Source organism: Homarus americanus, unplaced genomic scaffold (genome assembly GCF_018991925.1).
Source record: "Homarus americanus isolate GMGI-L3 unplaced genomic scaffold, GMGI_Hamer_2.0 scaffold23578, whole genome shotgun sequence".
Classification (NCBI taxonomy): Eukaryota; Metazoa; Arthropoda; class Malacostraca; order Decapoda; family Nephropidae; genus Homarus; species Homarus americanus.
The window spans coordinates 724820-744836 of NW_024733231.1; the positions used below are offsets into that span (position 1 = coordinate 724820).

Here is a 20017-nt window from a genome sequence, read left to right on the forward strand (position 1 = left end):
CTTTTTTTTATTTACAGTATAATCCAACCCTAGCTTTCGAGAAAAAACAGGTATAATCCTAGACATATTTTGTAGCAAGACACCAAACTCTCACCAATGCTTCCTGGCTGTGACCACCACCACAACAGCTGACACTATGAGTTGGGTTGCCAGTTAAACAAATATCCAATTCAGCACAAAGTATTCTGTCCCTCTTGGACATTCAAAATATGCCGCAAAAATTAAGAACGTTAAAGAGGGCCACCCGGGGTCGCCTTAGTAAACATAGAGGAACCTCAGCCGGACTTTAAGGGTTAATGCGTTAAGTAGGAAATTGCAGTAGTTGTCTACTATTTATCATTACAGTAGTTAAGTCGGGTTTTTTCTTGTTTGTGAACAGGTTTTGTGTTTTGGGGTATTTTTGTTATTGGGGAACCAAACCCTCTTTTGCCCACATGTTCTTCTATTCAAGATACAAAATTTCACCTAATGAATGGTTTCTTGAAACCTAACCTATTTTTATATTGAGGGATACCTGTAACTTGTATACCTGCCCTCATTTCCTTGGGTTTGTAGGTGGCCTAAGCTAAATGGCAGATTGATTTTGTTACAAAAGAAGGCAACCTGTAATGGTGGCACAAGGTAATAACTAGATTGTTTAGCTCTACACAGACCTCCAGCAGTAGTTATCTCTACTGTACTTAGATCTCCTGTAGTAGTTTAGCTCTACTGTACTTAGATCTCCTGCAGTAGTTTAGCTCTATTGTACTTAGATCTCCTGTAGTAGTTTTATTCTACTTAGACCTCCTGCCTCCAGAGGGTAACCTCTGCTTTTTATCTCCCTCATTTCACAGCAGTAGTTGTGACGGGGGAAATTGGGTGATCATAAAATCATCACCCAAATGTCAAATGGGGGTCAATCCCCACATTTGGCAAGTGGAGTAACAAGAGCTGCCTGGCTGTGTATTCAGCTAGAAAATTGTATTTCAGGATTAATCCTCCATGTCTGACCCTGTTCTGTTATTAATAAAAGATTTTTTGTTCTTCAGGGTACTTCAAGAAACAAGGATTCAGCAAGGATATCCAGCTACCGCGCTCTGTATACCAGGGTTACATTAAGGATTATGAGGGAGCTACACTGATGGGCTGTGAATTAAATCCAAATATTGTGTACACTGAATTTACTGCAGTTATTAGAAGACAGAAAGAGGTAAGATACTTTACACACTTTTGCAGCTATGTGTAAAGGTTACATCAAGTATATGATTCAAATATGGACGTGGCAAGAATCTATCTGAATAATTTTATGGGAATGAGGAAATTAGATTCAAAAGAAACAGTTGGATGTTATTGTATGTAATAATAAGGACAACCATGTAATGAAAATAGGGAGTAAAATAAAAGAACAATAGTTTTTAATATTGAATTAGACCCCTCATGCCATTGGTAGATATTAATTATATATGTACAGTATCTTATAGGCTACAATTAAAAATAGACTGCCTTTTATAATAGTACTGCATAGTAATTGCTTGTAGTCAAATGGTGAAAATGGAGTACAGTATTCCCTTAAGTTTGCTGGGATTAGGTAAAATGGACCCCTTGAGAAAGCAAAATTCGCAAGTTTTTCATGCCAGTCCCAGAAGTGTGCAAAATACATATAAGTAGTTATATGCACATGTATAACAACATTATGTACAGTATGTATAAGACAATATAATACATATGAAGTAACATAAATAAACATAAATGTGAAATAACACTGTATGGACATTTGGGCCACATAGTGATAGTTGTGGGCAACCTGTGGTGTAATGGTCAGCATCCTCGCCTCGCAAGCGAGCGGACCCAAGTTCGATCCCCGGGCAGGGTGAAACTATGGGCAATTTTATTTACGCCATTTGCCTCTGTTTACCCAGCAGTAATTGGGAACCTGGATGTTTTCGATTTGCTGATCGTATTCCGGGGTAATGGTTAGCCAGTGCAATTGGCGAGGTGTCCAGTCTTCTCGGACTACTCCTTGACACTGGGTCATGCAGCTCGTTAACTTGGGGTGTGGTTGTTGTGTTGGCGACAGCTTCTACACCTTAACAAATTCATGCCTAGGAGGCCCTTGGGCCGGCCATCCTCGATTTTGAGGGGCTTCCATTATTAGTTGTGGTAGTAACAATGATTTGGTGCACAGGATGTAAACAATCCTTGTACTGAACAGCTCCTAGTGAACATGCCTGTTATTGATAAGTACAGTGGTCCCTCGGTTAATGAACGGTTCGATTAACAAAATTTCGGTTAACGAATTAGCTCCCATAAGGATCTTCAATTCGGTTAACGAACAAAACTTGATTAACGAAATCCTTACGACAAACACATTTTGTTGTGAACATCAGCTGATGGGCTACTGTATATTTAATACTGTATGTTATATTATTTTTATGATGAAACACACACCATAATAGGCTGATCATATGAGAATATTGTATAATAATGAGTAAATCAAAGTCTTGCGATCTTAGCAACAGCCAGTCCTACCTCCACCCTCTCATCAAGTGTCATCTCTGATATCTATTTACTCTTGCTAGGCCTATATCAAATATAATATATTTTATAAAAAAAATAAGAGTCCCCTTAGCCTCGAACGGGACATGTGATGACGACCAGACATTATGATGTGAGTGTTGTGGTTCTAGTAATTTTCTATTTTTTTTTTTTTTTCGGTGATACATAAGGATGTCTGACTGGCCAGGAACCTATCCCATTGAACCCCATGTTAAAATGAACCTGATTTATGATAGTTAGACCTACAATGGGCTTTTCAGGAACATAACCCCACCAGTTTTAGAGGTTTACCTGTACTGTACTTCAATTTTTATTTATTTATTTATTTATTTTTTTTTTATTGTAAGTTTTGGGTCCCATGGAACCTTGATTACACTCTATAGGCTTATTGACAATACATGTGGTCCATGATTTCAGCTTAATTTAGAAAACAAAAGTTCAGGGTCAATCATTTAATTTTCAATTATTTCGTGTATATTGGATTCTGACTATGGAGTTTTTATTTTTATTTCAATATAATAATTTTCTTACAGATAATAAAAAAATTTATAGAGAGGAAACAGAGCGAAATACGAAAGGTACATCCGGGATTGACCTGCTTCAGAGATGGGGTGCGTGAAATACCTATTGAGAGCATCCCTGGGATACGAGATGCAGGATGGAAGGATCCAGTAACTCCCTCTCGTCCATCTCGATCCCCCAACCATGAACAGCAGGATCCTGAGTACCTACACAGCATGCTTAAAACACTGCTTTGCAATGTTAGTTTTGTAGTTGATGTATTAGATTTATAATTCATTAATACAGAATTTTTAATTTGTAGCTTGCATTAATTAAACAATTTGTAAAATTTTTCCATTGTGACCTTGCCTCCCATACAATGGTCTGGGAGATGAAAGTTTACCACTTAAAGCAGAGGGCTAAATGAGCCTTGGTGCTACATAAGATTATGGGTGCAAACCTTTCTTTGTCTATCTTCAGCCATACTGGATTTGTATCACCAAGCAACAATCCAACTGTCTACTTCATTAGGCAGGTCATTCTCTGGAGAGCTCTGCTTCAAAACAGAGCCAAGTTATACTGTACTTAAACTCCGTATGTAGGCACTAGGAGATATAAACAGCTAAGTCACCAAACTGTACTGCATTGTTTATATAGTCATGTGAATTCCAATACAGTATATATTTGATTCAGATTGCAAGAAATGTTAATGATCCAATTGCTTTGTTCAGCCAGTGGTCATATGTGGCACTAACCAAATGCAGCCTATGCTTTGAGATAATCTGTAGGGTAGAAATATTTGATTTAAGGCCAAAGATAAGGTTATAGGAAGCCCTAATGAAGAGGTTAATTGAGTAACTGATTGAAATTGTGCTCACAGTGTAATGGGCCTGCATGGTTATTTTGTGCTTTTCTATGCTGAATAACGGAGCATAGGAAACCACCAGGGGGTTCATAGTTCAGTTATAACAGGGTAGGTTGTATAAATGAGAAGAGTAAGATTTTGATTTGTTTTAGAAAGAATTTCTGAAATCCAATTTCATATTTCCACACTAGCTATGTAAGAGCTTTAGCAGTACCTGTACAGTAAACCCTCGATATAATGGACTAATTAGGGGGAAGGCCGGTCTGTTAAAACCAAAAGTCCATTGTAACCAGATCCGGAATCATACTTACCCAGTAATCAGTCTCGTATATACTGTACCAACATAATCTGATGTGGATCACTTAGCACCACCAACATTCACCACTACCAGAACTCACTGTCACCAGCAGTACTCACCACCACCACCACCAACACTTACCACCACCACCACTCACCATCATTTACCACCACCAACACTCACCAACACTTACCACCACCAACACTTACCACCACCAACACTCACCATCACTTACCACCACCAACACTTACCAGCACCAACACTTGCCACCACCAACACTCACCATCACTTACCACCACCAACACTTACCACCACCACCACTCACCATCACTTACCACCACCAACACTTCACTTCACCACCACCAACACTTACCACCACCAACACTCACCATCACTTACCACCACCACCACTTACCACCACCACCACTCACCACCACCACCCACCACCACCACCACTCACCATCACTTACCACCACCAACACTTACCACCACCAACACTCACCATCACTTACACCACCACCACTTACCACCACCACCACTTACCACCACCACCACCACTCCACCACCACCACCACCACCACTCACCACCACCACTCACCACCACACCACCACCACCATCACTCTACCACCACCACACCAACACTTACCACCACCACCAACACTTACCACCACCAACACCATCACTTACCACCACCAACACTTACCACCACCAACACCACCACCACCATCACTTACCACCACCAACATTTACCAGCACCAACACTTGCCACCACCAACAATCACCACCAACACTCAACTTCAACACTCACCACCACTTCACCACCAACACCTCACCACCAACACTCACCACCAACACTCACCACCCACCACCAACACTCACCACTAACACTCACCACCTCACCACCAACACTCACCAACAACCACCTCACCACCAACACTCACCACCAACACTCACCACCACCACTACCACCACCACCACCACTCACCATCAACACTCTCCACCACCACCAACACTCTCCACCAACACTCACCACCACCACTAACACTTACCACCACCACTAATACTCACCATCACCACTGACACTCACCATCACCACCAACATTTACCACCACCACTAATACTCACCACCACCACTAACACTTACCACCACCACTAATACTCACCATCACCACTGACACTCACCATCTCCACCAACATTTACCATCACCACCAACACTCACCATCACCAATATTTACCGCCATCACCAGTGCTCACCACCAACAGTCACCACCACCTATTATTATTATTATTATTATTATTATTATTATTATTATTATTATTATTATTATTATAATTATAATTATTATTATTATTATTATTATTATTATTATTATTATTATTATTATTATTATTATTATTATTATTATTATTATTATTATTATTATTATTACAGTAAGTCCTCGCTTAATGTCGGGGTTACATTCCTGAAAACGCGACATTATACGAAACAACATTAAGTGGATCAATTTTCCCCATAAGAAATAGATAAAATATGGGAGTTATGTTACTGAGCCTCCCTTTGCCCCATGAAATACATTACATATACAGAAAATAGTGCATGCATATACAACTACAATTGCTGTCCTAAGTTACTATGGGTACTCACCAATGGGCGGAGTTGTCTGGTGGGTAGTGAAGCAGAGGAGGCGGATGGCGGGAGCGGAGGAGGAGGGCGGAGGAAGGCGTGGGGGGGGGGAGTCACTGAGATTCTGCGGTTGCATCCTCCTGCGCTGACTGGGGCTCCTCTGCCGCTGCTTGCTCCTCCTCTGTTGATGTTTGCTCCTCTTCCGTTGTTGTTTGCTCCTCCTCGGCTGCTGTGTGCTCCTCCTCGACTGCCGGCTGTTGTGAAGATGCTGCTGCTTTTGCCGACCCGCGACGAATAATGAATCCAGTGTTGACTGCTTGATGCTACTCTTCTTCTTCTCCTTATACATCTCAGTGTAACAACCAAGAATGCTGTGCTGGATCTTTGAGCTACATTTTATGTTTGGGTCGTCATCTGCAAGGATTTGCATACCTTGCTGGATCATGTTGAACGCTTCTGCCATCCTCTTGGTAGTTAGCGTTTGTTGAGGTTCTTCTTCGTCGTCTTCATCTTCAACAGGACTGTGTTCTGTTAACAGTTGCAGATCTTCATTGGTGAGTTCTTCTGTGTGGGATGCCAGGACGTCCTCAATATCCTCTGATTCCAGCTCATCAAAGCCTGCCTCTCTAGCCAAGCTGAGTATATCCTTATTCATTGCTGGGACTAAGTCCGTGAATAATGTAAAACTGTTGATGCATTCAGGCCACAGTTTACCCCACTCACACCATTCAGGCAACTTTCTGAAACCTCTTCCCATGCCTTGCCATTGTTGTCAATTGCATGAAGAATGTTGAAGCCACGCCAATATTCTCGGATCGTAGGTTTATTATCTCCGTGTGTAGCCTTGAGCAGCTGGGCCATGGTATGGCGTAAATAATACGCCTTGAATGCAGCGATGACTCCTTGGTCCTTAGGCTGCATCAGTGCTGTCATGTTGGGAGGCAGACATACAACTTTTACACTGTCATGCAAGTCGTCGAGATTGGGAGGATGAGCTGGAGCATTGTCAAGTATCAGAAGAATTTTGAAGTCAAAGTTCTCCTTGGCACAGTATTCCTTCAGTGCAGAGAAGGAGTACATGTTCACCCACTGGCTAAATATGGCGCCGGTTATCCATGCCTTCGTGTTTGCCTTGTAATTCATTGGAATGTGATCCTTAGAGTAACCTTTCAGTGCCCGTGTGAACTCCATCCACATTGCCAGCCTCTTTTCCACCTTTTCTATCACAGTGCTTCTAGTACGAGTTGTCTTTGTAGCACTCAGAGAAGAACCACTTGCAGCACTAACCTTAATCTTATCAGCATTGGTCCGGATAGTATGCACTATTGTGGGGGTTAGATCAAGCACACCGGCTATGTCCACAGCACGTTCCTCTTTTTCAAATCGAGCTAATACATCCATTTTCGTAGCCAGGGTAATGGTCTTACGTTGCCTCTTCACTACACTAGCATCAGTAGCACTTGATGGGCACTTGAAAGCCATTTCAAATGGTTAGAGTACAGTTTTAGAGCAAAAGCACTTAAGCACACACGAATGATATGAAGTCATAACAGAGACTGGCTTGGCGTTGCTTGGGGACCCTGAGACGTTCTGCGAGTGAGGGTCACAGTCACACGAGAGTGGGTGATGTGCGGTAGAAAGTAGTCCCTGACAACGCAAAATGACGTAGTATCTGAATACCGGGACGTTAAACAAATTTTTGGTCCAAAGTTTACCGACGTATTACTGAAACGACGTTAAGCGGGATGACGTTAGGTGAGGACTTACTGTACTACTTTGCTGTCACTTACCAAGTCTCAGGTTGCTGATCTGACTGAATGAGTGTTACATAAGTCGCTATTGAATGAGTTCAAGGTAAAATGGAATGACAGTATCAGAGAGTTTACATGTGTGTCTTGCTGAGATTTTAAGTATATAGAGTGTAAGGGGAGACTGTATGAATCTCCTTTACTGAACTGCAGGAAAAGCCATGTTGCCTATAATGTAGATAAATGGCAATAAAATTAATACTGTACCAGATGTGATATATATTCAAAATATTTAAATTAAAAAGAATGCATTTTAATTGCAATAATAATCTTTTTATCCTAAAACTTAATAATTTGTGGATTTTGTATAGATATTTTATACATATTGTGCCTAATAAAGTTCTAAATGACCTCTGCACTAACAGGTCAAGAGTCATGCTGCAGCCTGGCCATTCCAAGTTCCTGTCGACCCAAATGAAGTGCCTGATTATTATGACCATATAAAATATCCCATGGGTGAGTTTAATCATATTATTTTAAAAGGAATCCTATGTTATTAATATATGGTTAATGCTAGTTTCATGAGCAATGTGTTATTATTTTCTACTTTTTTAGTAATTCAACCAGGGGGTAAGTATGTAAACTTCATTCTTCAATACCTGTCATTAATTTGTTACAGGTACCATAATGTTTTTATAAACTGAAATATTTTCAAATCTCATCTTGCAGACTTGAAGACTATGACTGAACGTCTTAAGGCTAACTACTATGTGAATGCCCGACTCTTCAATGCAGATATGTTGCGAATTTTCAAAAACTGCCGCTTTTACAATCATCCCGAAACAGAATACTATAAATGTGCAAATAATTTGGAAAAATATTATATCAACAAGGTGAAAGAACTAGGACTTTTAGAGAGTAAAGATAAATAATGTATAAGTTATCTCAAAAGCTTTAGATGTACTTTACCGTAAGGTGAGGTAACTGGCCCCCGTATTTAAGAGATTTTTAAAAGGTTAAACACGAGACGAATGAAACTTTGAACATTTTATTAGTAGCATGCGTAGGTCTAACATATATTAACATGTTCTGTTTAAGAGACCATAATTCTTTTTGTTTTAGGAAAGTTATATAACAAGAAATGCACTGGCCCAGTTACCCACCTTTTGGGGCAACTGGGCCACCTTTATTTTCTTGCAGGATAGTATTTAGCAAATACAGTGGTCCCTCAATTAACGAATGGTTCAATTAACAAAATTTCGGTTAACGAATTAGCTCCCATAAGGATTTTCAGTTCCATTAACAAACAAAACTTTGATTAACGACATCCTTAGGAGAAACACGCTTTGTTGTGCGCATCAGCTGATCGGCTACTCCGCCAATACAGTAATTGTTTCTATGTTTACATTCATTTCCAGTGGAATAAATATGAAGAAAGTTGTGTTCTAGAATATTTTTGCATTTTTTATATTAAAATTATTGGTCATTGTAAAATTTAGCCATCCAAGCTCTGTCTACGTAAAGTTTTTCAACTATTATTTTTGGCTCGATATATGTAACTTTATTCATTTATTTTTACTCATTTACATGCACACACTGTTCTGAGGGCAAAGCTGAATTGTACATGTACGCAAAATAATGTACAAAATGATAACTAAATTATTTGTCGAGTGCAAACTGTAGCATGTTTATATTCAAATTAATCACTATCTTATAAGAATTCCAATAATGTAAATTATATTCTCCCCGTTCACTTCTATGACATTTTATTAGCAAAAAACAAAAACTCAATCTAAAGGACATAAATAAACAAATAAATACTTCACTAGACCTTGGGCTAACTGTCAAACAGGTCACTGTCACTTCCCCTCCCTCCCTACCTCCCTCACCCCCTCCCTCCCTCCCACCCCCCTCCCAGCCAGGGTTTGGTGGTTTTAGGCTTACAGTTTTTATCTAAAATAATATCACAGACTAAATTTAGGAGAATATAATTTGCATTGCTGGAATTCTTGCAAGACAGTGAATATTTTGAATATAAACATCATATATTTTGCATGAGATAAAAATTTTAGTACATTAGTTTAGTACATTTTAATAATGTACAAGTTTTTTCAACTGTATTTTTGGGTAGATTTACATAAATTTCTTAATTTATTTTCATTCATTTACATGCACACACCATACTAAAAGAAATGTAAAGAAATAAATGACCTAAGTGCAAACCTGTACTGTACCTTCACTAAATGATAAGGGAACTAAAATTTTTATGTCTAGTGCAAATTATAGCTTGTTTATATTCAAATTAATCACTATCTTACAAGAATCCCAGCAGTGTAAATTTTATTCTCCCAGGTCGTTTCAGTGGCATTTTATAAGAAAAAAAGTTTAGTCACTCTTAAGGACTGATAAATAAACACACATTAGAACCGATGCCAACTGTCAAACATATCACCTCACCTCCCCCCATCTGCCCAGCCAGGGTTTTAGGCTTACAGTTTTTATCTTATATAATATCACAGACTAAAGATAGGAGAATATAATTAGCAATAGCTGGAATTTTTGCAAGACAGTGAATAATTTGAATATAAACATCATATATTTTGCACAAGAGATAAAAATTAATCACCTGTATCACATTACAGTACTGTAGTGATTTAAGATTTCTTGTGTATATGTACGTATATATTATAGTGATTTAAAGGCGATTTCAGGGATTTTTAGGAGTGTTTCTGACTTTATTCATTTTTTTGGCTTTACTTTGTATATACTTTTTCTGTGAGTTGGAACCAATTACCCAATATCCCATGGAAATAATAGATTCAGTTAACGAAATTTTCGGTTAACAAACGACTCTGTGGAACCAATTGTGTTCGTTAATCGAGGGACCACTGTACAGTAAAGCCTCGAATAACGACGTTAATGTGTCCTCCAATATTGCCGTGTAAGGTGAATAATCTTACCGTGAATCATTAATTACCATTAAAATAAAGGAATAATAATGAGATGTGTTCCCAAGTGTGACCTTTTCATATCTTTTGTGTGGCTTTTTACACTCTTTTCCCCCAAAACAATACATTTAATGAAAAATGCAAACTTTATTCTTTAAAAATAATTTATGAATGCACCTTATACAATATAAATCAATAATAATAAGATCACACAAGAGGAGATGGGATGCCATTGTTGTTGTCAGTGTTTACACCCATAATGTCAGTTATCCATCTGAAACTGAAGAAAATAAGACCCTGGTTGTTGCTGTAGTAAAATTATAGTAAACCCTCGAAGATCCGGACCCGGTAAGTCTGGATTTCGAAAGATTAGGACAAAAAAGTTGGGGCTCTGGGCTAAGAAGCCTCCCTAAGAAGTACAGCATGTATTCCCAAAACAGGGTGAAGGTAGTTTTAGGCTTAAAGTTTTTATCTTATAAAATGTCACAAACTAAAATAAGAAGAATATAACATGCACTGCTGGAATCCTTGCAAGACAGTGAATAATTTGAATAAAGACATCATACATTTTGCAGAAGAGATAAAAATTTTAGTCGATTAGTGTTGTACATTTTAGTGCAAGTTTTTCAACTTGTATTTTTGGGTAGATATACGTAACTTTCTTCATTTATTTTTACCCCTTTACATGCACACACTATCCGAAATAAATATTGTTAAAAAAAATAAAAGAAATAATTGTTCTCGGGACAAACCTGTACTGTACTCAATTGTACTAAATAATTACTAAAATTTTTATGTCTAATGCAAACTACAGTAGGCTCTCGCCAATAACGTTTAATAGGTGCCTGAAAAACGCCGTTATTAGCGAAAACGTTATTTGTGTGACATTAAAATACATGTAAAAAGGGTTTATTGGTGCCGGCGCCCCAAGAATTTCACCCAGTTTTTCTCCTTAGAAGCCCTCCTAACACTTTTTGTTCGCTGAAATAAAAAGAATTGTTATTCAATCATCAAAATAAAGAGTTTGAGTAATATAACACTTAGCTTGGGGGAGTTTTTGAGGTGCTTGGTGTGATGATTGTTCCATATCTGAGGGCTGCTAAGACTTGCACTGTCTTTCATTCTACAAGCTAACCATTTCAAAAGAAAATGCTCTTGTTACACAAACAACCTGTTTCTATCACTTTTATCATTCATAACTCGCCTCGCATTTCCATGACTACCAAAATATTTCTTAGCCAGCGCAATATTCTTCTTGGTCTCCTCTAAGTTCCTCTTAATATTTCACACTCTAGACTCAGGACAGTTCAATTTCCTCACAATATCAATGTTCCGTGCACCACTTTCAATGAGCTCAACAATCTGTTCTTTATCCTTGACTCGAGTAGGCATGCTTCTTGTGGCTTTGTCTCTTAGCTTTGGGGTCTTTTTTCTCATTCACTTTAAAAGTTCCCGGGCGTTCAGGCAGCAAATCACTCCCTCCACCACCTCCCCTAACCCCCACAGGCAAAAATGCGGAAGCCATTATTGATCACCGACCCTAGCAACCACTGGTTATAGAGGCTAAAATCTCACAAGTGGGTGCAGCGCTGTATTCCACAGAGCATGTGTGAGAGTGAGGCGGAGCAGACAACTACGTCATCAACATGGCGGCAAACAAACGCTATCATTGATGCGCTCGGACGCTTCCCACAAAATCTCTGTTATTCAAGAGAATCCAGACGTTATTATCGAAAATGGGTATCTATTGTAACTTACCGTTATTGTCGAAAACTTTATTGTGGAAGTCGTTATTGGCGAGAGCCTACTGTATAGCATATTTATATTCAAATTAATCACTATCTTACAAAAATTCCAGCATTGTAAATTATATTCTCCCAAGTCAATTCATTGGCATTTTATAAGCGAAAAACTTAAACCCCTTCTAAGTGACAGATAAATAAAAATGCACTAGACCTTTGCACCAGCTGTCAAACACATTACTTAACCTCCCTCCCTTTTCCTGTTCAGATGCGTGAAAACAAAAGGCCTGCCAAACTGCAACTGTTTATACGAAGAAACTAATGGTGTAAATTAAATTGGGCCCTAAATTAACCAGGGTCTTAAATATGAATCGGCGTTAGTAGAACCGTTGTTATTGGAGGCTTTCCTGTAAATGGACTTGTAATCAAATAAAAAGGAAGAATGCTTATCTAATGTTAATAATGACTGAAATCTTGATTTACCACATAAGAATATCACCAAAAACAGTTGCACTATATTTTACTTTATATTTGCAGAAGACAAGCATAGGTAATGATTTTACAATTGTGTCATTTTCCATAACGGGTGGATCCAGGAATATCAAGAGGGGAGGTGAACATGGCGAGAACAGCAAGCCCACTCAGCTAGAGGGTCTTGGGTGGGGGCTGTAAGCCTCCCCAAATTTTTTGAAATCCGACCAATGTCATGGGCATTTTGAGGTCATTTTGATATTAGGAGATATTTTGAGGTCAATGGCAATAACTTTTTACTATACAAAACACCTGAGTACAATATTGCATTGAAGAAAAATGGAATTATTTGATGAAGAGGGTGGGTTTTGTGGCTCCTGGAAAAAGAAACAGTCTGGATCTGCAGATACACTGTAAGAAATTCTAAAATATCTGATGTCCCAGTAATTTTCTTCAGGATCGACTGAGGTCAACAGTTTTCCAACATAAAGGTAATGCATCTTTTTTCGACAAACTTAACCAGTACAAAACCACCTCGCTGCATATTGATCTTATTTTTGTTTATCCCACTGTCGGTTGTGCTGTTGGCTGCCTTCTTCCTTTTCCTCTGTGAGTTCAGCTTCATCATTATTTGTAAGGTCATCCACAGACTTTTCTTCACTTGATAATGATTCCTCCCTACTAAGTTTGCACTTCCTAGGCAGTTGGTATCTCCCAGACATTAGGTTATATAAACACAAAATAACACAATAGTAAAATAAACAGCAAATTGTCCAACATATAAACAATAATGAGAAGGAGCCCATTTTTTTACACCCAATAGGGGCCCAGTTGTCCCACTACTTTTCTTTCAAAAGGTATGCTTGACACAATGTTCATTCTTTGCTTAATTAGACTTTTGTAATAAATGGATTAATGTACAAAAGTAGGTTTGTACAACTTGTTTTTTAGAGTACAGGTTGGACCTCGCTAATCTGGGAAACTTGGGGCCAGTCCGGTTCCAAATTAGAGAAAATTCTGGACCACCGAAGCCGAGGTTAAAAAAAGGCAAAATAATGCATAAAATGTACTGTTACTGGTACGTACCAATACAACTTATATCAGCATAAATCTAGCCCAGGCTTACTGGACCTCTTTATGACAAAGTGTTAGTGCCATGGCACTCATTTACAGTACACTGAACCCTCGCTTTATACCATTCACTAATCACTATATGGGAATTTGTATATATGTCCAGAACTAAACAAAGAATTTATTTGAAATATTCTAACATTCAATGCCATATTATCCTGACCACTGGGGCTAGTTATCCAGACTTTTCCCTGGGAAAAAGCCATAATTTTGAGTAACATATTATTGTACAGTAAAATTGCGATGATACAAGTAGATACAAACCTTGGAATCTGCTTGTATAACGGAAGGAATAATACTTGGGTTAAATAGGGATGTGTTCCCAAGCACCAATTATAGCGATGACAGTAAATAAATGCGTTTCAGTATGAACGGACAAACTGGGATAGCAGATTCAAACACTGCGAGAAGGGAGAGGGTGGCTGAGGGGAGGACAGTTGGAGATGTAGGGGAGGGGTGCGTGGCCTGGCTGAATCGCTCACAAACTCGTCTCTGCACATCTGGATGTGGGAAGAAAGGGGGTTGTGCACACCCTGGCTGAGTGGCTCAGACATGTCTCTGTCACGAGAAACGTCACAGACCATGTCACTGCTTGTTCCGCCTACTCGGCTGGGTAAACTGAGCAACACTGTGGCCAAGTTAGACTCGTCACAGCAACCACCAGGCAGGCTACTGGGCCAAGCTGTGAGGTGTTATGGCTGTTTTTCAACTCATATTTTTGGGTAGATAAACGTAATTTTCTTTATTTATTTTTACTCATTTACATGCACACACCATCCTAAATACATATTGTAAAAAAGTAAAAGAAATAATTGTCCTAAGGGCAAACCTGTACTCAAATGCAGTAATTAATGTAGTTCATTTGAGTACAGGTTGTGACATTGTAATGATTTTTACAGAACTTTTATAGCATTACTGTTGACTTTTAATAGTTGTGGAACATATCCTAATTTTCCCCATAAGATTAGGTATTCACTATATGTGTCCCGAACCATCAAAGATGCCAGACTATTGGGTCCTGGATTAACACAGTCCAACCTGTATACCAATGGGTCTTAGCGTTTGCCTACTAGGATTATGTAATTTTTTTAGAATTTTGATTTTTGCTGTACAACATCGTTAAAAAGCTTTTAAAATCTTTAAAATTGCACAAAAATGTAGTCCGTTTATTATTATTAAAAATGGCACTTGTTTAAAAAAAACCCTCCAGGAATTTAAAATTGGACTTTTCCAAGATGGGGCCCAGTTATCCCACGTCACGGTAGTGAACTGGTATGAGATTCTTTTTGGAATTCATATACTAAATCCTGGTGACATGGAATGGGATTTGTGTATTCATTCTTTGTAAAAAAGGAAGTGAAATAATTAATCCATGTAGCTTCCCACCTTCCTGTGAGAGGTAGAATTTTTTCTACTTTGTACACATTGTCTAACCTTTGTGAAGATCCAGAAATATGTGTGTTGAGGAATACAAACGTGATTGATAACAATATATTGGTTGTATTGTTTAAAGTTTTGTATGATTACATACTTGGGAATACATGTATATAAAGGGAAAATGTTTTTAAACTCAGCATATATTGTAAACTTTATTTGATGATTTGCCCATTTCATAATTTTAAGTAAAGTGTAAGGGATGAATACAAACATTTTTGTTCTGGTTAAAGGTTATTTTGACTTAAACTCTTGATCATACCAAGTGTAGATCTTATTGTTGTGACTGGCAGTACCTTTATGTACCTAACTTTTGTACTGTTAGAAGATCTGACAAACTGTATTTTCAATTTTGCTTATGACTTACTCTTAGCCAGATTTTAAAATGTTGTATTAAAACAAATAAATAATTATTTTCAATATGCATTTTCATGTGTACATGATGAGAGCATGCAGACTGTATAATATGTATGTGTGAATATTATCGAATAAATTGGTACAGTCCCTCCTATCAAGTCAAGGGGACATGAAATATCTTCTTCCTTTTTGTTCTATTAACATACTGTACTGTATTATTTTTTAATCGACATAATATTTTTCATTGTCCTTTCACTGCCAGACCTGAGAAATTATAAGGTAAGGTTGCAATTGAAAATGTGAGGTAAATAGCAGGCTTGAATTTAGATAAGGAAAAAGGGGGGAGGTAAGTGCTTACAGAAAACTAAAACTAAAAAATCTTGATAGAATCAACATCTGACCCTGTAAATAGAGAAGGAAATGTGAGATTAGATACATTACATTCTTGGGCATTAGAAAGGACTTCACTAACTAAGGTTATATTTCCCCCAGACTTACCAGTTTTAAACCAAAACTTCCTGTTCATCTAAGTGCATAATATATTCCAAGTACAGTACAGCAAAATTCCACTCTTAACTAAATGTGTTGAGGCCAAACTCTTTCCGTTAGATTGGCTTTTTAGAAAATTTAATGAATGATAATTCTGCTCTAGATGTATAATTACTGTTTTTGAATGAGGGTATATTGTATGATTATAAATTTTCTGTATTTTTAAATTCAATCTTTCAATGCAGGTATCCTATACTGTATTTGGGACAGCATTTTTCATTCTGCAAATCTGATGTATTGTATATGGGTTGGGCACATTAAAAAATACCAGGTGCACTCTCTCTTCTGTTGGCGTCTCTTGATTTTTCTATCTAAGTGAGTGATATTTTTTCCAGTTCTGGTGCCAAGTGTCCAATGTCCATCAAGATGTAATGGCGGAAAGTACACCAACTGCTCTCTTCCAGGGTGGCCGCCCAAAACAAGAACCTTTTTGCTTTCGTGTTGGATGCATTTGATTCTGATAACTTAAGAAGATATGCAGGAAAATGTGCAAAAAGTAGTCGAACAAAAAATAACTCGTTCATATTCTTGCGATGAGCCATAAACTAACAAATTTAGATTTTGTTCAATACAGGTATTCCGTGGTTAATAATTGTGATGCGTTCCTGAAAAACAATTGTTAAGCGAAGTCATCTCTAAATGAGGACAGTGAGAAATAATATCCAAAATAATATCCTATATGAAGGATAACGAGGAATTATATCCAAGGACAAGGCATGTAATTTCATAGCTAAGTCACCAATGTGCAACACAGTATTTTTGTCTTTAATTTGATTTATAATTATTATTTTTATTTATTCGTCACATTTACTGGTAAGATTAGACATGACGCAGTTCACCCGGGCAGTCAGTAACCATAGGAGGGAGGGAGCGTGCGGCTGGCCACAGTTACAGCTCACTTCCTCGATGCCTGTACAGTAAGGCCTCGCTTAACGTCGGGGATACATTCCTGAAAACGCGACATTATATGAAACAACGTGAAGCGGATCAATTTTCCCCATAAGAAATACAGCAATACCCCGCTTTACGCGTTTCTACATTTACGCGGTACCCCGCCAGAACCGGAATGTTCACTTTACGCGGTGCATCTACTCATATACGCGGAGAGCGGCTGGCGGTCATCTCGAGCCACTCCATTTTTGGATTCAAACCTCCCGCCATGTTGGGTAAGCGGTGCGAGTAGGTTGCGCAGTGTATGTCTTTGTTGCGTTATCGGTGACGTCATATGACGTATCGGACTGTGATTGGGCCACGCATCCTTACCTCCCTCCCTGCTAGCTGTGATTGGTTTAATGTAATATGACGTGCCCTGTCGCGGGAGCGATGAAGCCCATTGACTTACCCGCGTCAGTTACACCCCTCCTGGCTACACCGTGTATATCGGTATCTATTGTTCCATAAGAATGGTTGCCACTGGACCACCACCACCACAGAAAAACCTTGCATTACCTGGACCCAGCCGCCCTAAGCCAAAGAAGATACGACGTGCCCAAAGCTACGAGGTGAAGTACAAGATCATCCGAGAGTTGGAGAAAGGAACAAGACAGGTTGATTTGGCGCGCCAGCATGGTGTGAATGATTCTACGATCCGGACAATAAAGAAGGATGCAGCCAAGATTAAAGAACACATAAACATCACAAAGTCTACAGGTGCTTCAATGATCAAGTATTGCCACAACAAGGTGCTTCTCAAGACGGAGAAGTTACTTGTGAGCTACTTGATTCGTCAGGCAAGACGGAACATGGCGGTCGACACGCGCTAAGTTCAGGAGTACGCACGTGAACTGTACGCAGCAGTGTCACGTAAGATGGGAATTGCAGAGAAGAACACAAGTTATTGCATGGTAATGTAAGGGGTGCCATCAAGTGTGTAGATTAACTGAAGCTCCTCCTTTCCGACGACCTTGACAATAACCGGTATGAAGTCTTCACTACCCAGCTGTTGCAGACTATGGAGCCCTACATCAAGGTGTATCATGACAACATCAACACTAGCCGTCAACAAAGCATTACCGAGTTCTTCGCCCGCAACCCACCACAGCCAGTTCAAGCCAGTGATAGTGACAGAGACAGAGACAGTGATGGTGACTTTGAGGGATTTGTCAGGGAGGCCCTGACAAGTGTGTATGACAGTGATGGTGACTCACCTGAGGGCCAGTAGCCTGCCCTCTACCTCGGAACCAGCCTCCATTCCCGTACGCCGACCCATCTCTTCTACTAACGTAAGTGTTAAACCTAACCTTGATTTTTCCTAACATAACATAACCTTACGTAAGTGTTAAACCTTGATTTTTTCTAACCTAACCTACCATGACATATGTGTTAACCTTGATTTTTCTTTTACCTGGTACAGTATATTATTCTCTTACTGATATTTCTCTTCTATATTATGTGTGTGTATACCATCATAAAGTTAAGATGTTATTTTTACTAAAACGTACGTATTGTGTCGGGAAAAAGTGGAGTTTGGGGGTCGGCCCAGTCTCTATTTCAATTAATCCCATATGTTCTGCTGTTCACTTTACGCGTTTCCCGCTTTATGCGGACCTCCGTGGGTTTAATTGACCGCGTAAAGCGGGGTTACCTTGTAGATAAAATACAGGAGTTACGTTCCTGAGCCTCTCTTTCCCCCGTGAAATACATTACATGTACTCGTACAGAAAATCATTACCATTTCTATAGAAAATAGTGCATGCTTATACAACTACACTAAGTTTGTATTGGTACTCACCGGTGGGCGGAGGTGGTAGAGCAAGTGTGTGGTGGGTAGTGGAGCGGAGGAGTATGACAGGAGAGAAGGAGGGGAGGTGGTAGAGCAAGTGTGTGGTGGGTAGTGGAGCGGAGGAGGAGGGTGGTGAGACACTGAGACTCTCCTCTTCCTCCTGCACTGACTGGGGTTCCCCACCCCGCTGCTTGCTCCTCCTCCGTTGTTGTTTGCTCCTCCTCCGTTGTTGTTTGCTCCTCCTCGGCTGTTGTGTGCTCCTTCTCGGCTGCCGGCTGTTGTGAAGCAGCTGCTTCTGCCATCCTGCGACGAAAAAATGAATTCAGTGTTGATTGCTTGGTGCTACTCTTCTTCTCCTTATAGATCTGAGTGTAACAACCAAGACTGTCATCAATGCTGTGTTGAATCTTTAGGCTACGTTCTCTGTTTGGGTCGTCATCTATAAGGATTTGCATTCCTTGCTGGATAATGTTGAACGCTTTTGCCATCCTCTTGGAAGTTAGCATTCGTTGAGGTTCTTCATTGTCGTCGTCATCGTCGTATTCAATGGGACTGTGTTCTGTTAACAGTTGCAGATCTTCATTGGTGAGTTCTTCTGTATGGGATGCCAGGACATCCTCAATATCCTCTGATTCCAGCTCATCAAAGCCTGCCTCTCTAGCCAAGCTGAGTATATCATTATTCACTGCTGGGACTAAGTCCGTGAATCCCGTAAAACTGTTGATGCACTCAGGCCACAATTTACGCCAAACACCATTTAGGCAACTTTCTGAACCCTCTTCCCATGCTTTGCCATTGTTGTCAATTGCATGAAGACTGTTGAAGCCACGCCAATATTCTCGGTTTGTTGGTTTATTTTCTCTGACTGTAGCCTTGAGCAGCTGGGCCATGGTACGGCGTAAATAATACGCCTTGAATGTGGCGATGAAACCTTGGTCCATAGGCTGCATCAGTGCTGTTGTGTTGGGAGGCAGGCATACAACTTTTACACTGTCATGCAAGTTGTCGAGATTGGGAGGATGAGCTGGAGCATTGTCAAGGATCAGAAGAATTTTGAAGTCTAAGGTTCTCCTTGGCACAGTATTCCTTC

General features: G+C 39.4%; 1 protein-coding gene across 1 annotated transcript in view; it reads left to right on the top strand.

Annotated features, from left to right (window-relative positions):
- Positions 1-8893, top strand: part of LOC121869526 (histone acetyltransferase KAT2A-like) — a 50568-nt gene extending 41675 nt beyond the window's left edge. The window contains exons 13-16 of the mRNA XM_042370884.1: positions 1029-1189; positions 3069-3296; positions 7999-8089; positions 8303-8893. Of these exons, the coding sequence (XP_042226818.1) occupies positions 1029-1189; positions 3069-3296; positions 7999-8089; positions 8303-8505 (683 nt within the window). The 3' untranslated portion in view covers positions 8506-8893. The remainder of the gene's footprint in view (positions 1-1028; positions 1190-3068; positions 3297-7998; positions 8090-8302) is intronic.
- Positions 8894-20017: the final 11124 nt, after the last annotated feature.